At 44.3% G+C, this 21,324-nt stretch overlaps 8 protein-coding genes across 8 annotated transcripts; 1 reads left to right on the top strand and 7 right to left on the bottom strand.

The window, feature by feature from the left end:
* Positions 1–6,990: 6,990 nt before the first annotated feature.
* GLRG_01930 (uncharacterized protein) lies at positions 6,991–8,205 on the bottom strand (the record flags this gene model as incomplete). Its single annotated transcript, XM_008093264.1, has 1 exon — positions 6,991–8,205. One exon carries the CDS (start codon positions 8,203–8,205, stop codon positions 6,991–6,993), a length of 1,215 nt encoding a protein of 404 aa, XP_008091455.1.
* Positions 8,206–8,262: 57 nt separating this feature from the next.
* GLRG_01929 (uncharacterized protein) lies at positions 8,263–8,607 on the bottom strand (the record flags this gene model as incomplete). Its single annotated transcript, XM_008093263.1, has 1 exon — positions 8,263–8,607. The coding sequence occupies one exon, from the start codon at positions 8,605–8,607 to the stop codon at positions 8,263–8,265; it is 345 nt and encodes a 114-aa protein (XP_008091454.1).
* A 1,260-nt stretch (positions 8,608–9,867) lies between these two features.
* On the bottom strand, positions 9,868–10,742 carry GLRG_01928 (uncharacterized protein; the record flags this gene model as incomplete). Its single annotated transcript, XM_008093262.1, has 2 exons — positions 9,868–10,489; positions 10,585–10,742. The coding sequence occupies 2 exons, from the start codon at positions 10,740–10,742 to the stop codon at positions 9,868–9,870; spliced, it is 780 nt and encodes a 259-aa protein (XP_008091453.1).
* Positions 10,743–10,748: 6 nt separating this feature from the next.
* On the bottom strand, positions 10,749–10,931 carry GLRG_01927 (uncharacterized protein; the record flags this gene model as incomplete). The annotated part of the gene is made up of 1 exon (XM_008093261.1): positions 10,749–10,931. One exon carries the CDS (start codon positions 10,929–10,931, stop codon positions 10,749–10,751), a length of 183 nt encoding a protein of 60 aa, XP_008091452.1.
* Positions 10,932–11,023: 92 nt separating this feature from the next.
* GLRG_01926 (uncharacterized protein) lies at positions 11,024–11,386 on the bottom strand (the record flags this gene model as incomplete). Its single annotated transcript, XM_008093260.1, has 3 exons — positions 11,024–11,103; positions 11,153–11,231; positions 11,300–11,386. The coding sequence occupies 3 exons, from the start codon at positions 11,384–11,386 to the stop codon at positions 11,024–11,026; spliced, it is 246 nt and encodes an 81-aa protein (XP_008091451.1).
* Positions 11,387–12,425: 1,039 nt separating this feature from the next.
* On the bottom strand, positions 12,426–14,140 carry GLRG_01925 (carboxylesterase; the record flags this gene model as incomplete). Its single annotated transcript, XM_008093259.1, has 3 exons — positions 12,426–12,956; positions 13,016–13,605; positions 13,669–14,140. 3 exons carry the CDS (start codon positions 14,138–14,140, stop codon positions 12,426–12,428), a joined length of 1,593 nt encoding a protein of 530 aa, XP_008091450.1.
* Positions 14,141–16,122: 1,982 nt separating this feature from the next.
* GLRG_01924 (uncharacterized protein) lies at positions 16,123–16,380 on the bottom strand (the record flags this gene model as incomplete). Its single annotated transcript, XM_008093258.1, has 1 exon — positions 16,123–16,380. The coding sequence occupies one exon, from the start codon at positions 16,378–16,380 to the stop codon at positions 16,123–16,125; it is 258 nt and encodes an 85-aa protein (XP_008091449.1).
* Positions 16,381–17,217: 837 nt separating this feature from the next.
* On the top strand, positions 17,218–19,826 carry GLRG_01923 (ATPase; the record flags this gene model as incomplete). Its single annotated transcript, XM_008093257.1, has 6 exons — positions 17,218–18,309; positions 18,366–18,639; positions 18,691–18,933; positions 18,994–19,197; positions 19,276–19,548; positions 19,621–19,826. The coding sequence occupies 6 exons, from the start codon at positions 17,218–17,220 to the stop codon at positions 19,824–19,826; spliced, it is 2,292 nt and encodes a 763-aa protein (XP_008091448.1).
* Between the last annotated feature and the right edge of the window lie 1,498 nt (positions 19,827–21,324).

Here is a 21,324-nt window from a genome sequence, read left to right as displayed (position 1 = left end):
AGTTTTTTTTAAGGAAGTCTTTTACTATTTACTTCTTAATATTAATAGAAGTAAGATTCTTTATCCTAATATAGTAAGTATATTTAACTTCTTAGTAAACTATAGGTTACTAATACTTACCTAGAGACACTAAGACCTTAATAGTAGGTTTATATCTAATATTTATAAATATATATCTAAGGTCTATAAGGTCTTAATCTCCTTTAGTAAGGGGGACCTAAGCCTTTAAGGCTATATCTAAGCTTAAGGTATTTAAGTCCTTCTTATAGTAAGGGATTTAGTCTATTAACCTATTACTTACTATAGCTATATAAGATAAGGTCTAGACAGCCTATTAGAATAACCCTTTAGTTAGGATTTAAGAGGCCTTAAGTTAACTAATAACAGCTAATAACCCTCCTTTAATAGATATAACTTAAATTAATTAAGGGTTAATTTAAGATTAAATAGATAACGTTAAGTGTCCTTTAAGTTAACTACTAATAGCTAATAACCCTCCCTTAGTAAATATAACCTAGATTAATTAAGGGTTAATTTATAATTAGATAAATAATATTAAGTGTCCCTTAAGTTAACTACTAATAGCTAATAACCTTTCTTTAGTAAATATAACCTAGATTAATTAAGGGTTAATTTATAATTAGATAGATAACGTTAAGTGTCTCTTAAGTTAACTACTAATAGCTAATAACCCTCTCTTAGTAAATATAACCTAGATTAATTAAAGGTTAATTTATAATTAATTAGAGGGGGATAGGACTACTTACTAAATAAAAAGTAAAAAAGGTCTTCTAATTATACTAATGTCTACTAAGAAAAAGAAAAGCCTACCTTATCTTAAATAGGTAGAAATAAAATAAATAGCTAGTCTTAGGCCTATCTATAGGGGTATCTATAAAATAAAGTAAGGTAAGCTATAGTATTTTTCTATTTTTAATAGTAAAGTATTTTAATTATATAGCTTATTTACTTTATTTAAGAAACTAATAATACTATATTTAGGTAAAGTTTATATTATTTAATAGTAAAAAAAAAAGTTCTAAGAGGTAGTTAAAAGAAAAAGCTCTAAAGGTTTATATAAAATCTTTAATATAAAGGAATACTATTTTATTATTATCTTACTTACTAAGATAAAAAAGAATATAAGTATATATAATAAATCCTTTTAGTCTATCTCTAGGCTATTTACTACTTTACTATAAGTAAACTTTAACTTTAAACTTTAACTTTACTATCTTACTTATATTACTATTCTAAGTATACTTTAATTAATCTTTAATTCTTTATTAAACCTTTAAGAATTAATTAAGGCTTTTTTTATCTTTTTATTTAACTAATTTATAAAACCTTTTTACTACTTTAACTATATTTACTTTTACTATAGTTAAGCGCTAGCCTACTAAGACCTTATTTATAGCTAGTAAGCACTAATATACTAAAAGTAATAAATAAAAACTAATTATAAATAAAAATAGCTCTTATATCCTTTATAAGAAAAATCCTTACTACCTTTAGTTTAGTGTTACCTATAGAGAGCCTAATACTAACTACTTACTTACCTAGGATAGGGGGGTCTACTTAATTAATAGATAATACCTTAATTTAGACCTCTTTTAGAAGCTTAAGGCTTATAAACGCTAGGGAGAAAACCCTTTTAAAACACTAGGCCTTTTAGAGCTTCTAAGTAGTCTAGAGAAAAAAGCTATTTTAACTAGCTAAACTCTACTAGATTTTAACACTTAAATACCTTAAGTAGCTAACCTTATAGATATAGCTAATAAAAGCCTTACTAATATAGTAATTACTTTAATTATAATCTTTAATATATATAAGGCTACTATAAATAGTTTAATTATAAATACTAGCTTTTATATAAGGATTATAGTATAAAGTGCTAATATTTATAGCTTTACTAAGGATTTCTTAGCTTATACTTTAAAATAGAAAAAAGCTAAACCTAAAGGTACTTTAGTGTTTCTAAACCTAAACTAATATTATACCTAGATCCTTTAGAGATTAATCTAAGATAGTAATATAAATATAAAGTAATATAACCTTTTTAACTTATAAGGCTAGTAAAGCCTTAATTCTACTACCTCTATAAATCCTAGAACTTTTTTAGAATAATATATAATTACTTTAAGATTAATTAAACCTCTTTAGTTAGTTTAATTAAGAGATATATTTATTTAAACCTTAATATATAATTAGTTTTTATACTTAGCACCTAACCTATAATACTAAAAAGCCTTTAACTTTTTTACTTTTTAAAAAGTAATTTTATATAACTTAGCACTTTTACTAGAAGCTACTAGGGAAGTTAAAATAAAGCTTCTTATAGAACTATAACACTAGGCCTTACTTACTTAGTAAGAGAAGAGGTATATTCTCCTTAGCTTTATAGCTAGAGGGCTTTAAATAATCCTTACTTAATATCTATTAACTAATACCCTTAGCTGCCTTAGCTTACTATCTATTATAGTAATACTAAAGATTCTTATTTCTTAAGATATAGTAATTACTATTACTATAAATAAAAAGAAATAAGTAAAAACCCTTACCTTATCTCTTAGTAATACTTTTAGAATTATAAAAAAGAATTATTATCTTCTGCCTATAGATAGATTAGATACTAATTAAGAATTAATTAGTATTAAAAGGATTAAAGATGTTTTATTCTAACTTAGTGTATACTAAAAGTAGTTTAGTATGCCTAGTTATAATATTACCTAATAAGTATTTATTTATAAGAAGCTAGATATTTTTAGCTAAGTAGATAGTATACTTAACCTTAAGTATATTATAAATATATTACTTTTTTATTAGAAGCTTACTATAGCTTTACTAAGTAAGATAAATAAGGCTAGGTTAAAGCTTAAGATAGATATCTTTATTTAGTGTTTTACTTTAATTTTAAAGTGTTTTTATAATATATTACTAATTATCTTTTTAAAGTAAAAATAAATTATTACTAGCTAGGTTAAATTTATAATTAATTTATAATTAGCCCTTAATCCTCTTTTACCTTTAATAGCTATATAAGATTTATAATTAAACTTTAATTAGTCTTAACTTACTATTTTACTATATCTAATAAATATTACTTTACTTTAAGAGATTAATTTTAGCTTACTTCTAGATCTCTTTTACCTTATTCTTTAGGTTAGCCTTTAGGACCTTACTATTAGGCTTACTAGCTAGCTTAAGGCTAGGACTATAATAGTCCTAAATAAGGTAGTATCCCTTACTATTAGGCTTAGGGCGCTTCTTAGCTAGGCACTTTATAAATAATTAGTAATTAATTCTTAATTATTTATAGTAAAATCTTACTATATTTACTATTATAGTTACTACACTTAGTAAGGTTAAGCTACTTTTTTATAGCCTTAAGATTAGGCTATAAGGTGTTAGTAATAATTTAGGATTAATCTTATAAAAAGCGTAGTTTACTTATATACTAGGCTGCTCTTTTTTTTAGCTTTATAAAAATAATAGCTAAGAAGTACTTAGTAAGGCTATACTAGACTTTATCCTTATTAAACTATATAATATACTACTTAGGCTACTATAGCTATTTAAATTTAATCTCTTATTAGAGATTATTTTTAGGTTAATTTAGTATAAATAACTAATTAACCTTAAAGCTAAGATTAACTATAGATTTAGTTATAAATTAATCTTTATTAAGGCTAGGATTAATTAAAGTAGTTACCTTTTTTTTATTTTTTTTATTTTATAAGCCTTAATTCTTCTTATAGTTAGACTTTTTTTACTACTTCTTAAGAGAAAGCTTATTCTTAGATTTATTTTTACTTAAGCTAGTATTATATTAGGATTACTTTATACTCTTTTTTAATTAGGCCTTTTTTAGAGGGTAAAAAATAATATTAGTAGTCTAATTATTATCCTTATTTACTTACTATATACCCTTAAGGTAATAAGTATTAACTTTTTTATAGTAATCTTTAAAAAGTAAGTAAAAATTAATTAACTTTTAATCTAAGGTTTAACTTACTAGTAAGATCTTAGTAGTATATAGTATTTAGATTACTATAGGCTTAGTAGATATTACTATAAGTAGCTATATACTAATATAGGTTAAAGTTATTTAAGGCCTATTTATACTATTATATTATAAGCTTAGATTAATCTTAAATAAATCTAAAAGTAGACTTATACTATTTTAGTAATATATAATCTAACCTTTTTTTAATATATTATAGCTATAGTAAAATACCTCTTTAAGGGGGATAATAAACTTTTTATTCTTAAATAAATATTAGTAATTAAATAATACTTTTTTTAAGAATAATTAATAAACCTTTTTATCTTAAATAGAATAGCCTTTTAGGCATAATTAATATAAGGTATAGTATATATATACTATAAAATTAGTAAAGGCTATAAGGCCTTAAGAGTAAAATATAGTAGTTAAGCTATAATTAATCTAAAGATAATCCTTAATAAAGTAAGTAAGTAATAAAAATCTTAATATAAAAAGTAATTTAAGATTAAACTTAAATTAATAGTAGTATTATATAAAAATAAAGCTATTTAAGATTAAACTTAGATTTAAGTAAAAAAGGATATAAAGTAAAAAAGTTTAAGAATAAGCTAAAAGTATTTTAAATTAATTTATAAGTAAGGTATAGTATCTTTAGGCTAGACTATATACGCCTAGTTAATAAAGTAATAAAAGGTAGTATTACGCCTAATTAATAGCGTAATAAAAAGTAGTAGTACGCCTAATTAATAGTATAATAAAAGGTAGAGGCTAGAGAAATAAAAGGCAGCTAAGAGATATATCCTTTATTTAGTGTGTCTAAACTAGAATTATCTTAATATCTATATTAATAAAACTATAGCCTAAGGTAGACTTAAGGTAGATAGGAATAGTCTAGGATTAATCTCTGTACCTGGCCTAAGTCGCTATGTGGGCCTAGGCCTACACTTAGGAGCTGACCTGACCTACCCTCCATTAATGGCGAAACTTTGGATAAGTTTCTGGAGTGGGCCTAGGTCAGGTCAGCCAGGGGGGGGGTACGTCGGGTGAGATGTATAACGGATTTTTCATCCCTATTTCATTTTCCTTCTTTCTTTGCCATTGACCTATCGTTTAGTCGTGTTTTACCAAAACCACCAACGACTGACTGCCTCTTTGTCTGTACGTCGTTGTTGCCAACCGTTGACGATCAGCACCCAACCCGGTGTAGGCGTGGTCTTTCTGTTTCTTCTTTTGCGTGGTTCCCGTCTTGGCCCGTTGACAAAAGAAAACAAAAACCACAAATCCATCCATCCACCCATCCACCTTGCCCGCTCCACCCCCAGCTCCAGAGTCAAGATACGACCAGCCAGCACATACACATACGCACACACACACACACACACACACACACACACGCACTCTCTCCCACGCGACTCAAACGTCTTGTCGTTTACAACGCTGGCTGGACCGCACTAATTTGAAATGCACTACCTACATGAGCCGCCGCGCCGATCAAGCCCAAACTAGATTGCTCCACGATTACCAACTGACCAGCTCTATGTCAGACGGGCTTTGACTTCGCGCTATGTTCCCTCATCCACGTCAATTTGTCAATCAGTCAGCCGCAGCCGCCCGTCCATCTCGCCATCTTACCGGCACTCCCGCCCCTCCCCCTCTCTCAGGAAAACTTCAGCCTTCAGCCTCCCAAAAGATGAAAGCAGTCAATACACCGAACCCACCCATGTCGCCATCGCTGTTGCCGTCGTCCGTGGCCCGGCATACACTTCGTGTTCCGTCTGTCCCGCCCCTGCTGCCCCGAGTCCCTGTGCCTCCGCCACCGGATTCTCCTGAACCATCCCATTCGTCGTTACATCGCTTCAAGACCAATCGGTGGGACTTCCAACCAGGGCTTGGTCCTGTACGATCCCCGCTCCCGGGTCCTGTGAAACTATTAAGCGATATTGCCTTTTCGCCGTTGGGATAACTGCCCTGGCCCCGTCGGCAGCAGCCATTCGCGACGCTGACAACGACAACCACGACATATAATGCACTTGGAACCATAGACCGACCAAGTGGCGTCGCAAGTCGCATGCCGCGTTGCTCTCAGTTGATTCTGCGCTGGGCTAATCCCGGGGTACTCTAGTGAGATCTGCTAGCCATTCTTAGTCTCCAGTCTAGCTTAGAGAAGCGAGCCTTATTCTCGTCTCTCGTGAGGTTGTCCAAGTCAGCAGTCTTGACGGATACTGCCTGCCCCGGCCATAACAAGACTGTAGCCGCTTCATGCCGGCTTTCTTTGGCCCTCTAATATCTCTCATGCTGCTGCTTGAGATGCCAAAGCCGTCAAACTCGTATCATGTTTAATGGATTAGTCTTGCCAACTTCTCTGCGTTTGATAAGACTACTATGTGAACGAGATGACCTGAGGATTAGCTTGAATTGAGCAACAGCCTATGTTAGTTGCTTTTTAGTGTATTGGAGTGTTCTATAGACACTCCTCGCGCAGATAGCGTCGGCAACGGCACTCGTACTAGGCCATGGAAAGCAGCGCCGAGCCGGCCTGGTAGTACTTGTCAGCCACGATGGTGGAGACGGGCCATGTTTGCAATAGACACTCCCAGAGACCGTTCCACACAGCATTAGGGGCGGGGTCAAGGCGATAGGAGTCCGGTTGGTCATTGTGTCTCTCTAGATGAAGAAGTGAAGCTGTTGGTAAGTGATGCGTACTCAGCGAGAGCGGATGTCAATTTCCACAAATTAGAAGGACGAGATATTGGATGGCAATGAAGACCTGAACACCTCGTGATCACGCGAATCACTTAGCTCACCCCGTTCTGTCTATTTATATCACACACGAACATAATATCTTATCCTTAGAATGTTGACTATACCTTGAAATTTGTATTATCGGAAGCACCGTTGAGAAAGATAATCTATTAGCACCAAGGAAAGCCTGTGGCTTCGTGTTGAAATGCAGCTGCCCTCTCCCTTTGTTTTCTCCGTGACCTTCATGTCTCTCCATCCTGTCCATCCGACTGGCACTCGTCCAGATTCTCCCCAAGTCCCTTGAAACACACCCTCAGAAACTCCAAAACCTCGACATACTCGACACCCACATCTTTCCTTTCTGCCCCTTGCTTTGCGTAATCCAAAGGCGACATGTCAAGCGGCCCAAAGGGTCGCCGCAACGCTCTGATATCGACCCCCCGTCGGACGGCAAGGATCTTTACCGCATCCACCCTAGCCTCCATCACGGCATTGGCAAGTGGCGTGGCCCCATCGCCCGCCGCCGAGTCCGGGTCGATCTCCGAACCCCCCGGCGCCGCTTCCATCGTCTCTCGATCGCCGTAGCGAGCAAGCATGTGCAGCGGCGTCTCGCCGTTCGCGTCCTCCGCGTTGATCAGCCCCCCGGGCACGACGGAAAGAAGGTAACGAAAGAGGGGGTATCTCCTATGGGACGCCGCCATATGCAAAGCCGTCCGTCCTATGCCACAGACTCTGGTAAACCTGACGCCCGGATATCGTGCTAAAAACTCGGCCGCGTCGCCAACCTCCGGGTAGGCAATGGCTAGGAACAGCGGGGTTGATCCCGACTCGAGCGCCTCTCGATTGACGTAGTCTACGTCATGGCGGTTTGCCAACAGGATAGCCTCGACCACGCGCGCATGCCCGTGCAGAGCGGCGACGTGCAGCGGCAGCATCCCGTTTCGGTCCCGGACCTCCTCCGCCGGCGCGAGGCCCGGGTGCGAGCGCAGCTCCAGGTAACGGTCGCGGCACCCGACCGCCGTTGCAAAGTGGAAGAGGGAGAAACGTCTCCCTCGGACCCAGTGCGATGCCTCTGCCCCGCGCACAACGAGTTGTCGGACAATGTCCGGCCTCCGGTCCAGAATTGCGGCGTGCATCAGCGAGAGGCCCTGGTTGTCCTTCTCGTCGAGGCCGACCGCGGTAGTCAGAAAGGCGAGGTGGTCGAGAGTCCATCCCTGCGACGGGATAGAGGCGAAGTTCCGTGGCGCAAGGCCGAGCCCGGCGCCGTTCCTCGCGGCAATGTCGTGGACCCAGATTTTGACGTAGCATCTCGGCTCGCGATAGTGCTCGCCGCTGTCGAAGAGCAGCGGCCCAAAGACGGAGCACGGGGGGAAACGCGCCCACACACGGCCGAATCCTTGCTCGACGTGAAACCATTCGTGTAGTCCAAACCTCCTCATCAGGTCTTCGGAGTACATGTCGCAGGCCAGTCGAGCTAGGCGCACCAGCGCGGTCTTCTCTGAGTCGGGAGCCCTTCATCGGAAGAGCAAGTCGCGCACTTGCGCCCACTTGGGCGGCTTCTCTCCACCGTGGCTTGCCATCGCCGGACGCCGCGGCAGATCGCCGTGCAGATCGGCGAGCGCGGTTTCGAGAACCGCTCTCTCTGCTGGGCAAAGAGCCCCCCCTCCGAGGCGTGTTTTAAAGGCCACGGAGAGCTTGTCTTTGAGAAGGGGCAGGCTCAGATGCAGGCTCGAGACGTACGGGACCTGAAACTGCCCCTCCAGCCCGGGGCCCTTGAAAATGCGAGTGTGAAGCGTTCTCTGACTGTGATGGATTTCGCACTCGCTGTTGAGGAGCTGGACCACAGTGATGATGTTCATACTATTTCGTCATCAGCCTGCGCGTGGTTCACGGGGGGCCACACGTGCGTGCGAGGGGGAGGGGGCTTTTAACTTACACGTCCTCGACGTCCCATGTCCCACGAGGGGGTTCGTAGCTGTGCCTTGGAATGACCGGAGTATTTGAGACAGTGATGACGGCATCTTCGGGCTCCTCTTGGTTCGTTGCCGGTCGCCTGGCTCTCCGCTTGATCTCTCCGGGCGAGGACTCCAGCCCCTTAGACAGACATCGGTCGCACTTTTGCGGCCACGTTCGAGGCTGGGGGGTGCACTGATCAAGTCACCGGGACCATCATCAGAAGCTATTTGAAAAAGACACATGGAGAGATAAACCCTCCCTTGAAGGTAACAAAAATGAGGGTGTCTACCTTCAACTTTTGTTGTCTGCAAAGCTGACACTTCTCGCTGTCAAGTTTCCGCGGCGTGCTCTTCCTTTTGCCGGATATTGCACATGTTTCCTCGGTTCCAGACAGATGGCTGCCGGATAGTGATCTGCCTGCTGAGGGATTCGAGTGATTTGTAGGCTTACGCGAAGAAGGTCGGAGAACCGGCAAATCCGCGGTCCTCACCTCATCCGTATCGCTTGATGTGAGCTCCATTCGCGAGTTTCGTAGTACTCTTCCCAGCCCGATTGCCAGCGCTGGACGCAATGAGTGGAAGTACGGACAGCGAACAGACCTTCGTGGGATGAGGTGATGATATTTGTAGGCGGATCAACCAAGCTGAGTTAGGCTGTGCGAAAGGGTGCACGATGCATGTAGGTGGTGGGTATAGTAGGCCAGCAAATAGAAAAGCCGCCGCACTTTCACCCCAGTTCATGTACCATCATCGCACTTCATCGCACTTATCCACTTGGGTGTTGGACCTGTCAATGCTATGTAATATGCCCAAATAGTATTGTAAGCTATATTTACTGAAGGCCCGGGCGCTATTGATCATTATTCTTTTTGCATAATGAACATATTATCGACCCCCCTTCAATGATCATATTACTACCATATTTTTAAGCTGGACGGGTGACCATTAGGATTATGATGCTCGCCAAATACCAATGATATAGTACATAGTGTAACATCATTGACAATGGTGCCTTGACAAGGAGAATTTACATCTTCCAATATGCTATCTACAAAAGCATTGCCACATGAGTATTGACCGCATATTACCTTTCGGCCCGCCTTCTCTAACTCATTCTTCTTGAAATTCCTAGACAACACCAGCAATAACTAGTATTATCCCGGCTCATGCGCTGGCTCGATGCTTGAAAACTGGACCGCCGGTCCATAAGACTTGCGTAATGGCGGTCACAAACGTGATCAGTCCTAAAGTCCAGCCAACAGTGCCCCAACCGGCAGCATCGCGTATCATTCCACCAAGGATAGGGCCAAGCAAGGCACCTCCCGAGAAGGCCATGTTGTACAGGCCATAGGTCTGTGCAAAGGAGCTTTGCGCCGAACTGGGCATGACCTCCTCAACCACCCAGGTGATTTCTGCCATCAGCGGGCCGAGCACCAAGGCCATGGCAATGCCCACCCCAGCAAGCAAGACGCACAGGATAACCTTTTGCGACAAGCTATCGCCATCAACAAAGCGGAGGCAGATGAAGAATGGCGTTGCAAGCAGGAACCCAAAGCTCGACAGTAGTCTGGCACCCCAACGGTCACAAGCAGCGCCGACCAAGGGGCCGAGTAGCGAGGGCGAAACCAGCGGTAGGAAGATAAGACCAGCACCGACAGAGTCCCAATGAAATCTCTCTGAGACGAAAAGGGGCAGGGTACTGTCAAATGATGTCGTGACGATACCGTGAGCGAGGGTGCCCCAGAGAGCAGCAAGATGAGAAATGCTGGCCTGTGGCTTGGTTTGACTTCTTGGGGTGTTGGCCCAGTTGTATGGCCGTCGTGGACATGGTGCTCGTCATCTAGAGCAATCCCACCAGCACCTATTTGAACATCACCCAACCGCGCCTGAGCTGTCTTGACGTCGATAGCCATCAACCTCATCACAGTATCAACTGCTATGAGACCGAAGCACATGGAAAAGACGGCATAGTAGCCGCCAGCGCTGTATACCAAACCTCCTAGCATCGGCGACGAAAGGATACCCGCGCTCATGGCCATTCCAACCTATCCCATGGCTTTCCCAATGTTATCACTCCTAGTGGCGTCGACGATGAGGGTGAGGCCAACCGTCCAGACGAGAGCAGCAGATATGCCTTGCAAACCACGACCGATAACGAGGAGGGGCATATTGGTTCCTGCACACAGAAGTGCCGTCGCCCCGCCCAAAAGCCAAAGACCGGCAGCCATTGGCAGGCGGCGAGAAGAGATACGGTCGGCAAGGTAGCCCCATATTGCTGCGAGCGTCGGTGAGACGAACGATTCCGCATATGTCATGTGTCTTACTCGAGGGGAATCTTACGCGAAGAGATCAGAAGAGCGGCTCCATACACTGCGAGGAGAATCGAGACCCAGAACTGCACTGCGCGACGTAAACATCCCGTCAGTCACGGCCTCGAGCCGAGACTCACCTTCGCCTTCGCCGATCGCGACGCGGTAGGTCAGTGCGAATGGAAGGACCGGTACGATTACACCGTAGAGGAAGACATCCTATGTGCTTGTATGAGCACCGAACATGTGAGAATGTAATCCCAGCATGGAGAATACTGTGTAAAGACCGCGAATGCAACTGTGACGATGATGAACACCACAGAACTGCGGTAAGTGGACAAGTAAGGGACGCGTCCCTGAGCGGCGGATTCCATTTTCAACGAGCGCGTTTTGCGATACGATATTGACGACAAAGGCCAACATTTGTTCAAGGAACAGAAGGACCAGAGCGAGGAAAGAAAATAGTGTAGCCAGGCAAACAAACCTTTTGCCGGGTACTCGCTGTCTAACCGAATACTACTCTGTAGAGTATTTTTTCATGTTTTATGATGTAATAGCCTATGCACGAACCTCTGGAAGAGGAAAAGCAGGCCAAGAGTCTTGGCTGGCATGCCTTAGTCGATTGATAGTGCTGCCGCCATATCCCTGCTACCATGCCATGCCGTACAGGCGCCTCAGAGAAAACTGTCATAATCGTCACGGAAAAGTAGCCATGATTAAAGGGGATGAACATGATGCCTCGGGTTGGAACTGCTGGAAACTTGGCCTCTCAAATGCAATGTTATTTGCTTCATTTTGTTGGGGAATTACTGAAACGAAGATCGGAACGCAGGGTTTGGTTTTTCCACATAACCTGTACTGGCTGCGACCGAACAGGTGTCATGATTTTCGTTGGCGTCCCATACGGAGTGAACGGCTTGATCCTCCGCTGGACCTCCTCTGTCATCGGGCAAACTAACAAGAAGGCCGTCGCCATGGCCATGGCCAACCTGCTTTAAAATGCGGCCAACGGTTACACACAGTATCTCTAGCCTGATTCCCACTCTCCTGGCTTTCTTACTGTTATGCTTTCTAGTGCTGGCTTCTCCCTTGGTGTTATTATCTGAGCATGAGTTATGGAGTTTGCCTTGGTGCGCACTAACCGCAAGAAAGGAGAGACAGACCTGGATATACGTCTATTATATTGACAGCGAGAACGAAGGACTCTTGATTGCTCATGAAACCATGAATCTACAATGAAATGCATGTACGTAATCTTCAAGGGCCGGCGACGGACAGGGACAAAATATAAAGTTGATGAATACTAGTGCTTGGCGAACAGAATCAAACTCTCATTCTTGAATCCGATTGTCCATTTTTGGCCAAGTTGTTAACTCTAACCTTACTTAGTTATTTTGTTAATGTCTAACCCCATCAGGCGGGGGCCGGTGTGGAAAGAGCTCCCAGTGTGATAGTCGAGCAGGGAGCATCATAGACTTCTGGCTTCACAAGTCGAGGCTTGGGTTCGTTTTCAAATGCGAGCAAAATCAGAGACTCCTCGCTTGGGTCAAACATCGGCCAACCAAAAACAGAGCTCAGTCCTTCAAGTGGGTCGTTGGCGAATGTAGCCCAGACTTTCTGCATGAGTGTAGTCGTCTGCTTCTGAGGGTCCGATGGTGCGATACCGCTCACGTCCTCTGATGCACCGAATATCATGTGTAAATCGACGCCGTGGTATGCACCACTGGTGGGAAACAACCGGGTATTGTCCCAGTCACCAAAATAGCGATAGACCCATGTTGAAATCTCTCGCTCACGACGCGCTTTTGCTTGATAGGAGTTCGGGCAGGTAAAGGACTCGAGGAGGAAGGATGCAACTTGATCTGAAGTCGGCACAACACCATTACGGTAGGCCGGTATCCTATAGTAGCCATCCTCGTTGTTGTTATTTCCAAACAGGACAGGCTACAAAGTTAACTTCGGGTTTTCCTCACGCAAGATCAGTTTGACAAAATAAGACATACCAGACTTGAAAATTTTCCGGCTCTCGTCAAATACACGTAATCTGGGAACACAATCTCATTATCAACCGTAGGGTAGAACGGCGGGATGCCTCGGAGGACGCTGCTGCTTGACGCTGGGCGTACAGCAGCCGCAGCAGCTTTGATATCTTCCCACTTCCGTGTGCGCATACATCTCATGGTATCAGTGGCGTTCAGGCAGTTGACTGCCGCTACGACTGACTTCCAATTTCGCTCCGGGACTCCCGGGCTGTTGAGCGGGAAGCTGAAGGCGTTGCCTGAAGGTGCAATTAGACCAGTGACGATCGGATCCTCCGTGTAGGCATAAGACCAGTAGTCAACGGCGATGCCACCAGAAGACTGGCCTGCAATGGTGATCTTGGTGCGGTCCCCGCCGAACCCAGCGATGTTATCGCGGACCCATTCCACAGCAGCCCGTTGATCTCGTAAGCCGAGGTTTTGGGGTTGCCCTGGGGCTCCAGGAAAGCCGAAGATGTTAAGGCGATAGTTAACAGTGACTACTACAATGTCCTGGGCCGCCGCGAAATATTTTCCGCTGTAGAAAGGACTGTTGGTGTTACCAATTGCGAAGCCTACGTACCATGTATTAGCACCTTCTGGTATCTCTTTCGAGTATCTTTGCCAAAACTACTCACGTCCGCCGTAGAAGAACACTATAACGGGGTTCCTGGAAGACCGAGTTCCGTTTCCGGATCGTCTGGTCCAAATATTCAACGTCAGACAGTCTTCGCTCTGCGGCGTCCCGGCAGATGATGCGAAGTAGTTGATGATTCCTTGTGCCTGGGGTGTCATGCCTGGATAGTCAATCTGTGGCGAGGGGGAAAGAGGGCAATCGGAGCCAAACTTGGACGCATAAAAAGACTGGTTGTTGGTAAACGGCTCCGGCGGAGCGAATCGCAAGCGGCCGATAGGAGGCTTGACGTATGGAATACCAAGATACTCTAGCACATCGGAGCTGTTCGACGCCAGATGACCCGTAATGGGCCCGTTTGAGGTCTCTACCGTAAGGAAGCTCGATATGCTTTCTCCTCGGGTCGGCGAACCTATTGATACGCCTCCGAGGAGTGCCAAGTAGGTACAGTGCGACACTAGAGTGATAGTTCGCATTGCGCTGTCACTGCTGTGAGGCTTGAAAACCTTACTAGATGAACAGTGTATGGTTTCCAATAGTCAGACATTGACCAGTTTTAACCTCCTGCGAAGCGATCCATTAGTTGCTCTCGCTTACCGAGCCAAACCAGTGCTTATCTCCCTTATGCTTACGTAGTTGGGCGGACCTCCACCAGCCGATACAAAGTTCCTATGTTCGCGTATTCGCGCCACTAAGCTGTACAAGGGAAGTAAGACCGCCGCTAGATCGTTTGTGTCGTGGATTGATTCTTCTGGTCGTGCCACAGGGCTCGACGAATTACATCCACGAAGCACCCTCTAACCCCTGAGTGCTAAGACAGCTTCCTGGTTCTCTGGTTTTCACAGTAGAGTCAAGATGTTGCAAGGGGGTGCAAGATATCTCGTACCCTTGCGTTTCTTGACCATGCCGGACAGAAAGAAATAATTAAAGGGTTTATGATAAGCCAAATATTAGATTTAAGCAGCTAAATTCCTTGAGTTGAGCTCCTATCTACTGGGTTTGAATATCGCTAAACACGGCCACTAAGGTCATGTTTGTCTATTGCAACGCCACGCCGAAGAGTTTCCTTTTTGCTTATGTACAGTATTTCCGACCTTGGTATTTCGCTCCGTAAAACTACTGACCTTCCAGTGGTTGAGAGCAGCACCTTCAATCTGCCTCCTCGCAAGACGCGGACAAACTCAAGGAGACAGTTATCTGTACTTCTGTCCTTCAACCAATGAAGCCCATCTATGATGCAGAAGACAGGACCAGGCATTGAATTTGTCAGATTGGTCAGTACAGAAAGTGCTGTGTGCCAACGTTGGATGGTGCCGTCGAGGGAATTGAACTTTTCAGCCGAGAAATCTGAGGACGCTTCAAAGACAGGCGGTAAAAGCTCAACCAACTGCCTGATAAGCGAATAGACCAGACCAATCAACGACTGTTCTTCTTTGCTGTCATTCCCAAAACGCAGCTTCTGGCCCCGCCGAAGTTCACAAAACTGTGATATTACGGGGGTCTGCGATTGCTCTGCCAGGGAAATGACTTTGGCAGCTACCATTGTAATCGGATTGTCGAAGTCGTCGCATTGCATAGGCTCGCCATCGAGCCATAATAAGTTGGGTGCCGGCGCTTTCGCCCATTCACTGATGTTCTTGAGAATCTCTGGGCTCGTCATGACGGGACTGAAAGAATGGGCAGGTAAGCGAACTCTGTCTCTGTCGAAGTAGTCCTCTAGAAACCGTGAGTTCAAAGCTACTTCTTCAGATGTGTATGTAACTAAGCAGGAAATAGTCAGCTATAAGTTTACGAAAGCTCTCAATTAATCATTCCGAGACCTTTGATGCTTGGCTGGACAAGTGAAAATGCCACAGTTGGGTTGACATGTGGTTGCCGTGACAGATCGTGCATGCCGCGGGCCCTCTCTAGCCAGCCCAGGGCTTTGCCCTCGAGTAAATCCACGATACTGTTGGCAAGCTGTTGCCGTTTCTCGAAGCTCCAACTGTTCAAACTTCGTTGCTGATCTCTTCTTATCCCCTCAGCGTGATGTATCATCTCAGCTTGGTGTCGTCTCTCGCCCTCAAGACCGACGCGTACGTCTCTTGCAAGGTCCTCTAAAGTTAACCTTGCAGACCGCGCCTCGGCTCGTGAGTTTTGTTCTGCTCGACTGCGGATTCGGTTCGTTATAGTTCTTATTTTCTCCATATCATACTCGAAAACGGTTGGCAAGTCCTCGTTGAACGAGTCAAGTAGACGTCGGCGTCTTTTCTTCATCATCCAGTCCATGACGGTCGTCAAGAAAAGAAATATGTGAGAATACAAGTCCACGATAAGCTTTTGCATGTCTTCTGTTCGAAACAGCTCCTGGTCAATTGCACAATCACCCACGTATTCGCCGATTGTGCAAAGGGCACCCGAAAGCCCTTCTACAATTTTCTCGTGGTTGGCGCTTGCCTATACATAGTAGGCGTCTCTATCAGCCCGGAACTTCAGCGCAAGCCTTGGGTAGTGGACTTACATGGATGATGACGTTCAAGGCCCCGGTAAAGATCGAGACGTACTCGTTTCCGGAAGGCAGCACAGTCATCATCAACTTATGTGAGTTGAGTGTGCCGCAGAAGTTATGGAAGAATCTCTTTGCCTTGTTCAACCGACCATTTTGGCGTTGGAATTCCCACGTCTTTTGGATTGCCTGAACAGTGTCGACAACACCTTTCATGGTCGGCTGCGACATTGACAAGTCCAGTCGTTCTGCGTCCGAACAAGAGTCCCTAAAAACTACCCACTTCTTTCTCAGAGCTGCTGTCTCCACGTCCAGGACCGTGTTAACGAGGCCATTGCTAAGAGGTCGGCTGGTCAGTATACCATGCCTGTAATAGATGCGAGGGTTATGCTGGTTTCCAACTAACATGTCCTCACTTTGGTCTTGGGGCTCGAAAAATCGTCGCCAAGGATCGATTGCTGCGTTTCTATTTTCTTGTCCTTCTGTCAAGACTTGAGCTAGCGCATGCGCTTCGCTGCCAGGAGGATTCCGCTCTTCCGCCTCAACACTGTATAGCCGCACGAGAAGCCTTGAATCTCTGACATTGCTTGTCTCCATACCGGCGATCTGAGCGTGGGAGGTCTGAGAGATAGGCAAACACACACAGAACGATCGCATGCGAATTCGCGCCTCCTGGTTTCCGGTCGAGGGTTGTGGTTGTACTGTCAATCACCCTGGTGGCTGTTAATAACAGCAAGTGGCCATCTGAAGCTGATCAAATTTCTGTCATTTCCACCTGCGGGTCTGCAGCTGGTTTTACTTAGTTTCGGCCATGAGCAAGTTCCTGGGGTGTGCGTCTTGTTATTCGCTCACTGCAAGTGTATGGTTTCTATTACTGCATCACTAGCTGCATATGATGCTGCACGATTATGCCCTTCTTGTAGGCAAGCAATGTAGCACGGTGATGATCGTGTCATATCCTTATTGGTTGCCTTGTGGATAAAGTATGAGGTGTTACTTCACATTGTATTCAAAATCTGGAGCGCATTCTGTCTCAACAATCCTCAATCAAGCTTTGCGTCGACAACCATGGCAGCTCAAAAAATTGCTGATGCGAACCCTCGGCTTGACAAACACATCCATAAAAGACCAGAGGATGATGTTTCTGAAGGTACTCCCCTTGATGTCATCAATGCTCAGGAACATGGAGTGCAGCCGCAGATTTCTGGAGACGCTGCCACTGGCCACAGTAACAGTGAAGAACCCAGAGAGACTAAGGCGGCCTGGATTGGATACCGCTTGGAGTATCGCAATCGTTGGACTGGCGACTTGATTTCCGAACGGACTTACGAAAAAGGCAACGAGCCAAAAGACCAAAAGACGGATGGACCCATATTCGAGTTAATCACATCCTACAAAGTCTCAACGCACTCACTGGATCCGGACTCTTCAGGGCCAATGACTTCTCAAGCAATGCCGACGCACCAAATTCGAATCCACTCGATAGCCATCATCAACGCCTTACAGTCAGTCGTCCGATACTACCCCGGTCAGGACTTAGCAGGCGAGTCGATTGTTGTTCAAAAACCGTACGCAGTCTTGGTTCATTACTACGACGAGCTACAACAGTTTCGCCAGGATTGTCTTGCGAAATGCCCACATGAGTTGTGTGATCGGGAGAAGCATGCATCAGAGCATTTAGGAATCCTGCTAGGTTTCTTGGATGATGAGGTTATGTCAGGCGTAAGGCAAGAACAAGAGCGGAACAAAAGGGGGTCTGCGACGTTCGAATGGCGGTGGGTTGCGTACAAACCAGGCGTCACCGTTTTAGACAAAACCAGCACAGGTGAATGGGAAGCTTCGGTAGTGCACTCCATATCAGGAGGTCTATTTGAGAACCCCCCGAAAGACTGGGAAGTGAAGCGATGGTGCATGGACTATGATGGTGAGAACATCGAACGCATCTGGGCAACTCCAGTAACATGGCCCAAATTCGATGGCGAACGAAGTGATTCCAAGGCTGGATTGGAGACCAAGTTCTTTGATCCTACACTTGACGAATCGTATCTGGATGACGAGAATGTAGTTGGGTTGGTTGACAACGGCAAAAAGTTTGCTGCCATGGTTAAGAAACAGTGTTTTCATCACAAAGGCAAAGGGGCTTCCTTTCCCTTCAACAATGTAAGTCCCTCTTTACCAACCTCTAAGTCAGTAATGCTGACATACGATATCTCAAGATCGAAGGCTTAGCAATGGTCGATCTTGATAGCTACTACACAGTACGTTCGGATGCAACCCCGTCGTCAATAGACACAGACGATTTGCGGAATTGGTCGACAGAATGCACATGCGAAATTTGCGAAACTCGCAAACAATCTCTTGGTCGGAACATTGCCCCTTTATTCAGTAAATTTGGTGGCCAGAAGGAGAACGAGACAGGGCTTACCAACCATGAGTCCCTTTTGTGTCCGTCGGCTGTGATGGCTTACGTATTCAGGACTCGAACATGGGGTACGAGATCGAGACCTAGTTTGAAGAATCCTGACGCTGATTTTGTGGCAGAGTACGTTCACATCAAGAACCTTCAAAGACCAAAATTCAACGAAAACATGATCGGTCACTTGGTGATGAGTGAACAGCGCTTGAAAACACTCAAAGCTCTTTCGAAGAGCTTTGCCAGAGTCAACAAGCACGGCGAAGGAATAAAAGATTCCAACTGGAGCGCAGACTTCGTTCGTGGGAAAGGAAACGGCCTGATATTTCTATTACATGGAAAGCCAGGAGTAGGCAAAACTTGCACAGCTGGTAAGTGCGATGCCTTGCCTCTCTGAGTTTCCTAACTACATGATTGATGACGGTGACTAGAATGCATTGCCGAGTTCACCTGCCGCCCTCTGATGGTATTGACAAGCAGCGACGTGGGCACAGATCCCGAGCAAGTGGAATACAACCTTACCTCTAACTTCAAGAGGGCCATGAGCTGGGGTGCTGTCTTATTGATCGATGAAGCCGATGTTTTCATGGAAAGAAGGACGACATCAGATCTCACGAGGAACAGTTTGGTGGCCGGTAAGAAAGATGTCCCCCTTCAACGAGTTGCATCCGCGATTAAAGAGCCAATAAACTAATCAAGTCTATTCCTTAAAGGGTTCTTGCGAGCTCTGGAATTCTATGACGGCATCTTATTCCTCACAACCAACAGAGTTGGGTCATTCGACGACGCTTTCATCTCTCGCATACACGTGCAACTCTACTACCCAGACTTCACCGACGACGAGCGGCAACGGGTGTGGAAAACGTTTATCGACAAGCTTGGTCGCGAGAGGGGAGATACCATGCGCATGACAATTGACGCCAAAGAGTATATTGCATCAACTAGGAAGCATGGTATGAAATGGAATGGAAGAGAAATTAGAAACGGTTGGTGTTTATATTCTCTGATTTTATTCTGTAATGAGGCAGTGGTCCCCACGAGTACTGACTGCTCTATAGCTTTTCAAACAGCCGTTGCGCTTGCTGAGTACGACGACGAGAAAGATAGCGAGGGAAGGATAATGATGACAGATAATCACCTACGAGCTGTGGTTGAGCTGTCCAAAGATTTCAAGGGATACCTGAACGACCTCCATCGAAGGGACGAGGAAAAGAGAGCCGAAGATCGATACGAGAGACTGGCTACCTACGAAGCAGGCACATAGGAGATTATCTTCTTTGCGAAAATCGATTTCATCTTTGCGACTGGTCGCGCATTAGATCCGCATGGAATCCCTAAAGAGCAGCTGTTCTCTACTTACCGACAGTTTCACTATGACACCGGACGCCGAGAGAAATAATATATCAGGCGCTGTTTGTATGTAATACGTCGTATGTCATTGAGACGGTGGGTGTAGTTCATTGATAATTTGAATCTTATAGTGTCTTGCGCTATGAAGTCTAGTCAGACATTTACCTGAAAAAATCCGTTTTGAATCGCAGAGTTTCTCCTTTACCCATTCCTTTACTCTCATCTGCCGGCCGCTCGGTGATGCTAACCTCATAAATGGGCTCAGTGCGTCGGTCTCGTGCTATTCTGATAGTATCTGCTCATTACGAACATAGAAAACTTGATATTGACTGTCATTTATGCTGTTGCCTGATTATATCCCAGTCGTGCCGCTGGGGTTATCAGCCTAGTCACTTATCGGTATCTTTCTTCCCTAACCAAGTCTAGAGCATCAAGCTCCTCATCTAGGCGACCGCACCAGAATGAACCTTGCTTGTAGGATGCAGGGATTGCCGACTCTCATACGCTGATCTCATGCGATTGTGTTGCCAAGCCTAATCGAGTGATCCTTCAGCAAACACCTTCCTGGATAAGACAAGTTTTGCACAATACCAAGCCCTCAGGTAAGCCCGGCTCATTATGTACAAATTATAAAAGGCCGACTATTTCTATATGCTACACTTTCTCTTTTTCATTCTAAAAGTCCTTGGGATTATAATACTTAAGCTGGTAAGTGACATAAACGTGCAGTGCCTTAAGGAAGCAAAAGATTTACAAGTCAGAAGACAGGCCAACTATTAACTACAACGCTAAACTTAACTACTATTGGTCACAGCGCCCCAACACATTCACCCTTGTAGGTAAACATATATTCTGTCTTATCATCAGAACTAACTTCCAGTCAAGCGCCAAAATGGTCAAGATCAGCTTTTCCCTAATTGTAGCCATGGCATCGATCACTTTTGCGACCGCTAATGCAGTCCAGGGTCGTCAGGCTGCAGGCTGTCAACCGCAGGACACAGTGTGTCGCCAGGGCTGGGCTTGGTGCTGCAGTGGTTCTTCATGCTATGAGTTCGCGCCCCCCACTGCCTGCTGAGCGAAACAGCATGGTTGTGCATGGCTCCCAGTCTCTGAAAGCTTTCCCCGAAGCAAAGTGAGCATCAATGAACGGTCATTTTCAACACAAAATCATGCAACCTGTGGTTAAACCGATGCATGAGAAGTTGGAAGGATGGAGACAAACGAATGTTACATGTATGGTCACAGCACATTGGGCATCAGAAAGGTGGCCTTTGGGGAGCAGTGAAGGATTTCAATGTCTTGCCAACTACCACACTACACCTGACTATATACACTGCATGTTCTACCGCAGTCTTACGAGTTCATGTTTTCAGCACTTTGCTTTTCCAATGGATCAGGGTTTGATATGCCAG

The sequence above is a fragment of the Colletotrichum graminicola genome (assembly GCF_000149035.1).
Source record: "Colletotrichum graminicola M1.001 genomic scaffold supercont1.7, whole genome shotgun sequence".
Classification (NCBI taxonomy): Eukaryota; Fungi; Ascomycota; class Sordariomycetes; order Glomerellales; family Glomerellaceae; genus Colletotrichum; species Colletotrichum graminicola.
The sequence above is the reverse complement of the archived record's forward strand: the minus strand, read 5'-3'. Positions and strand labels throughout refer to the sequence as shown.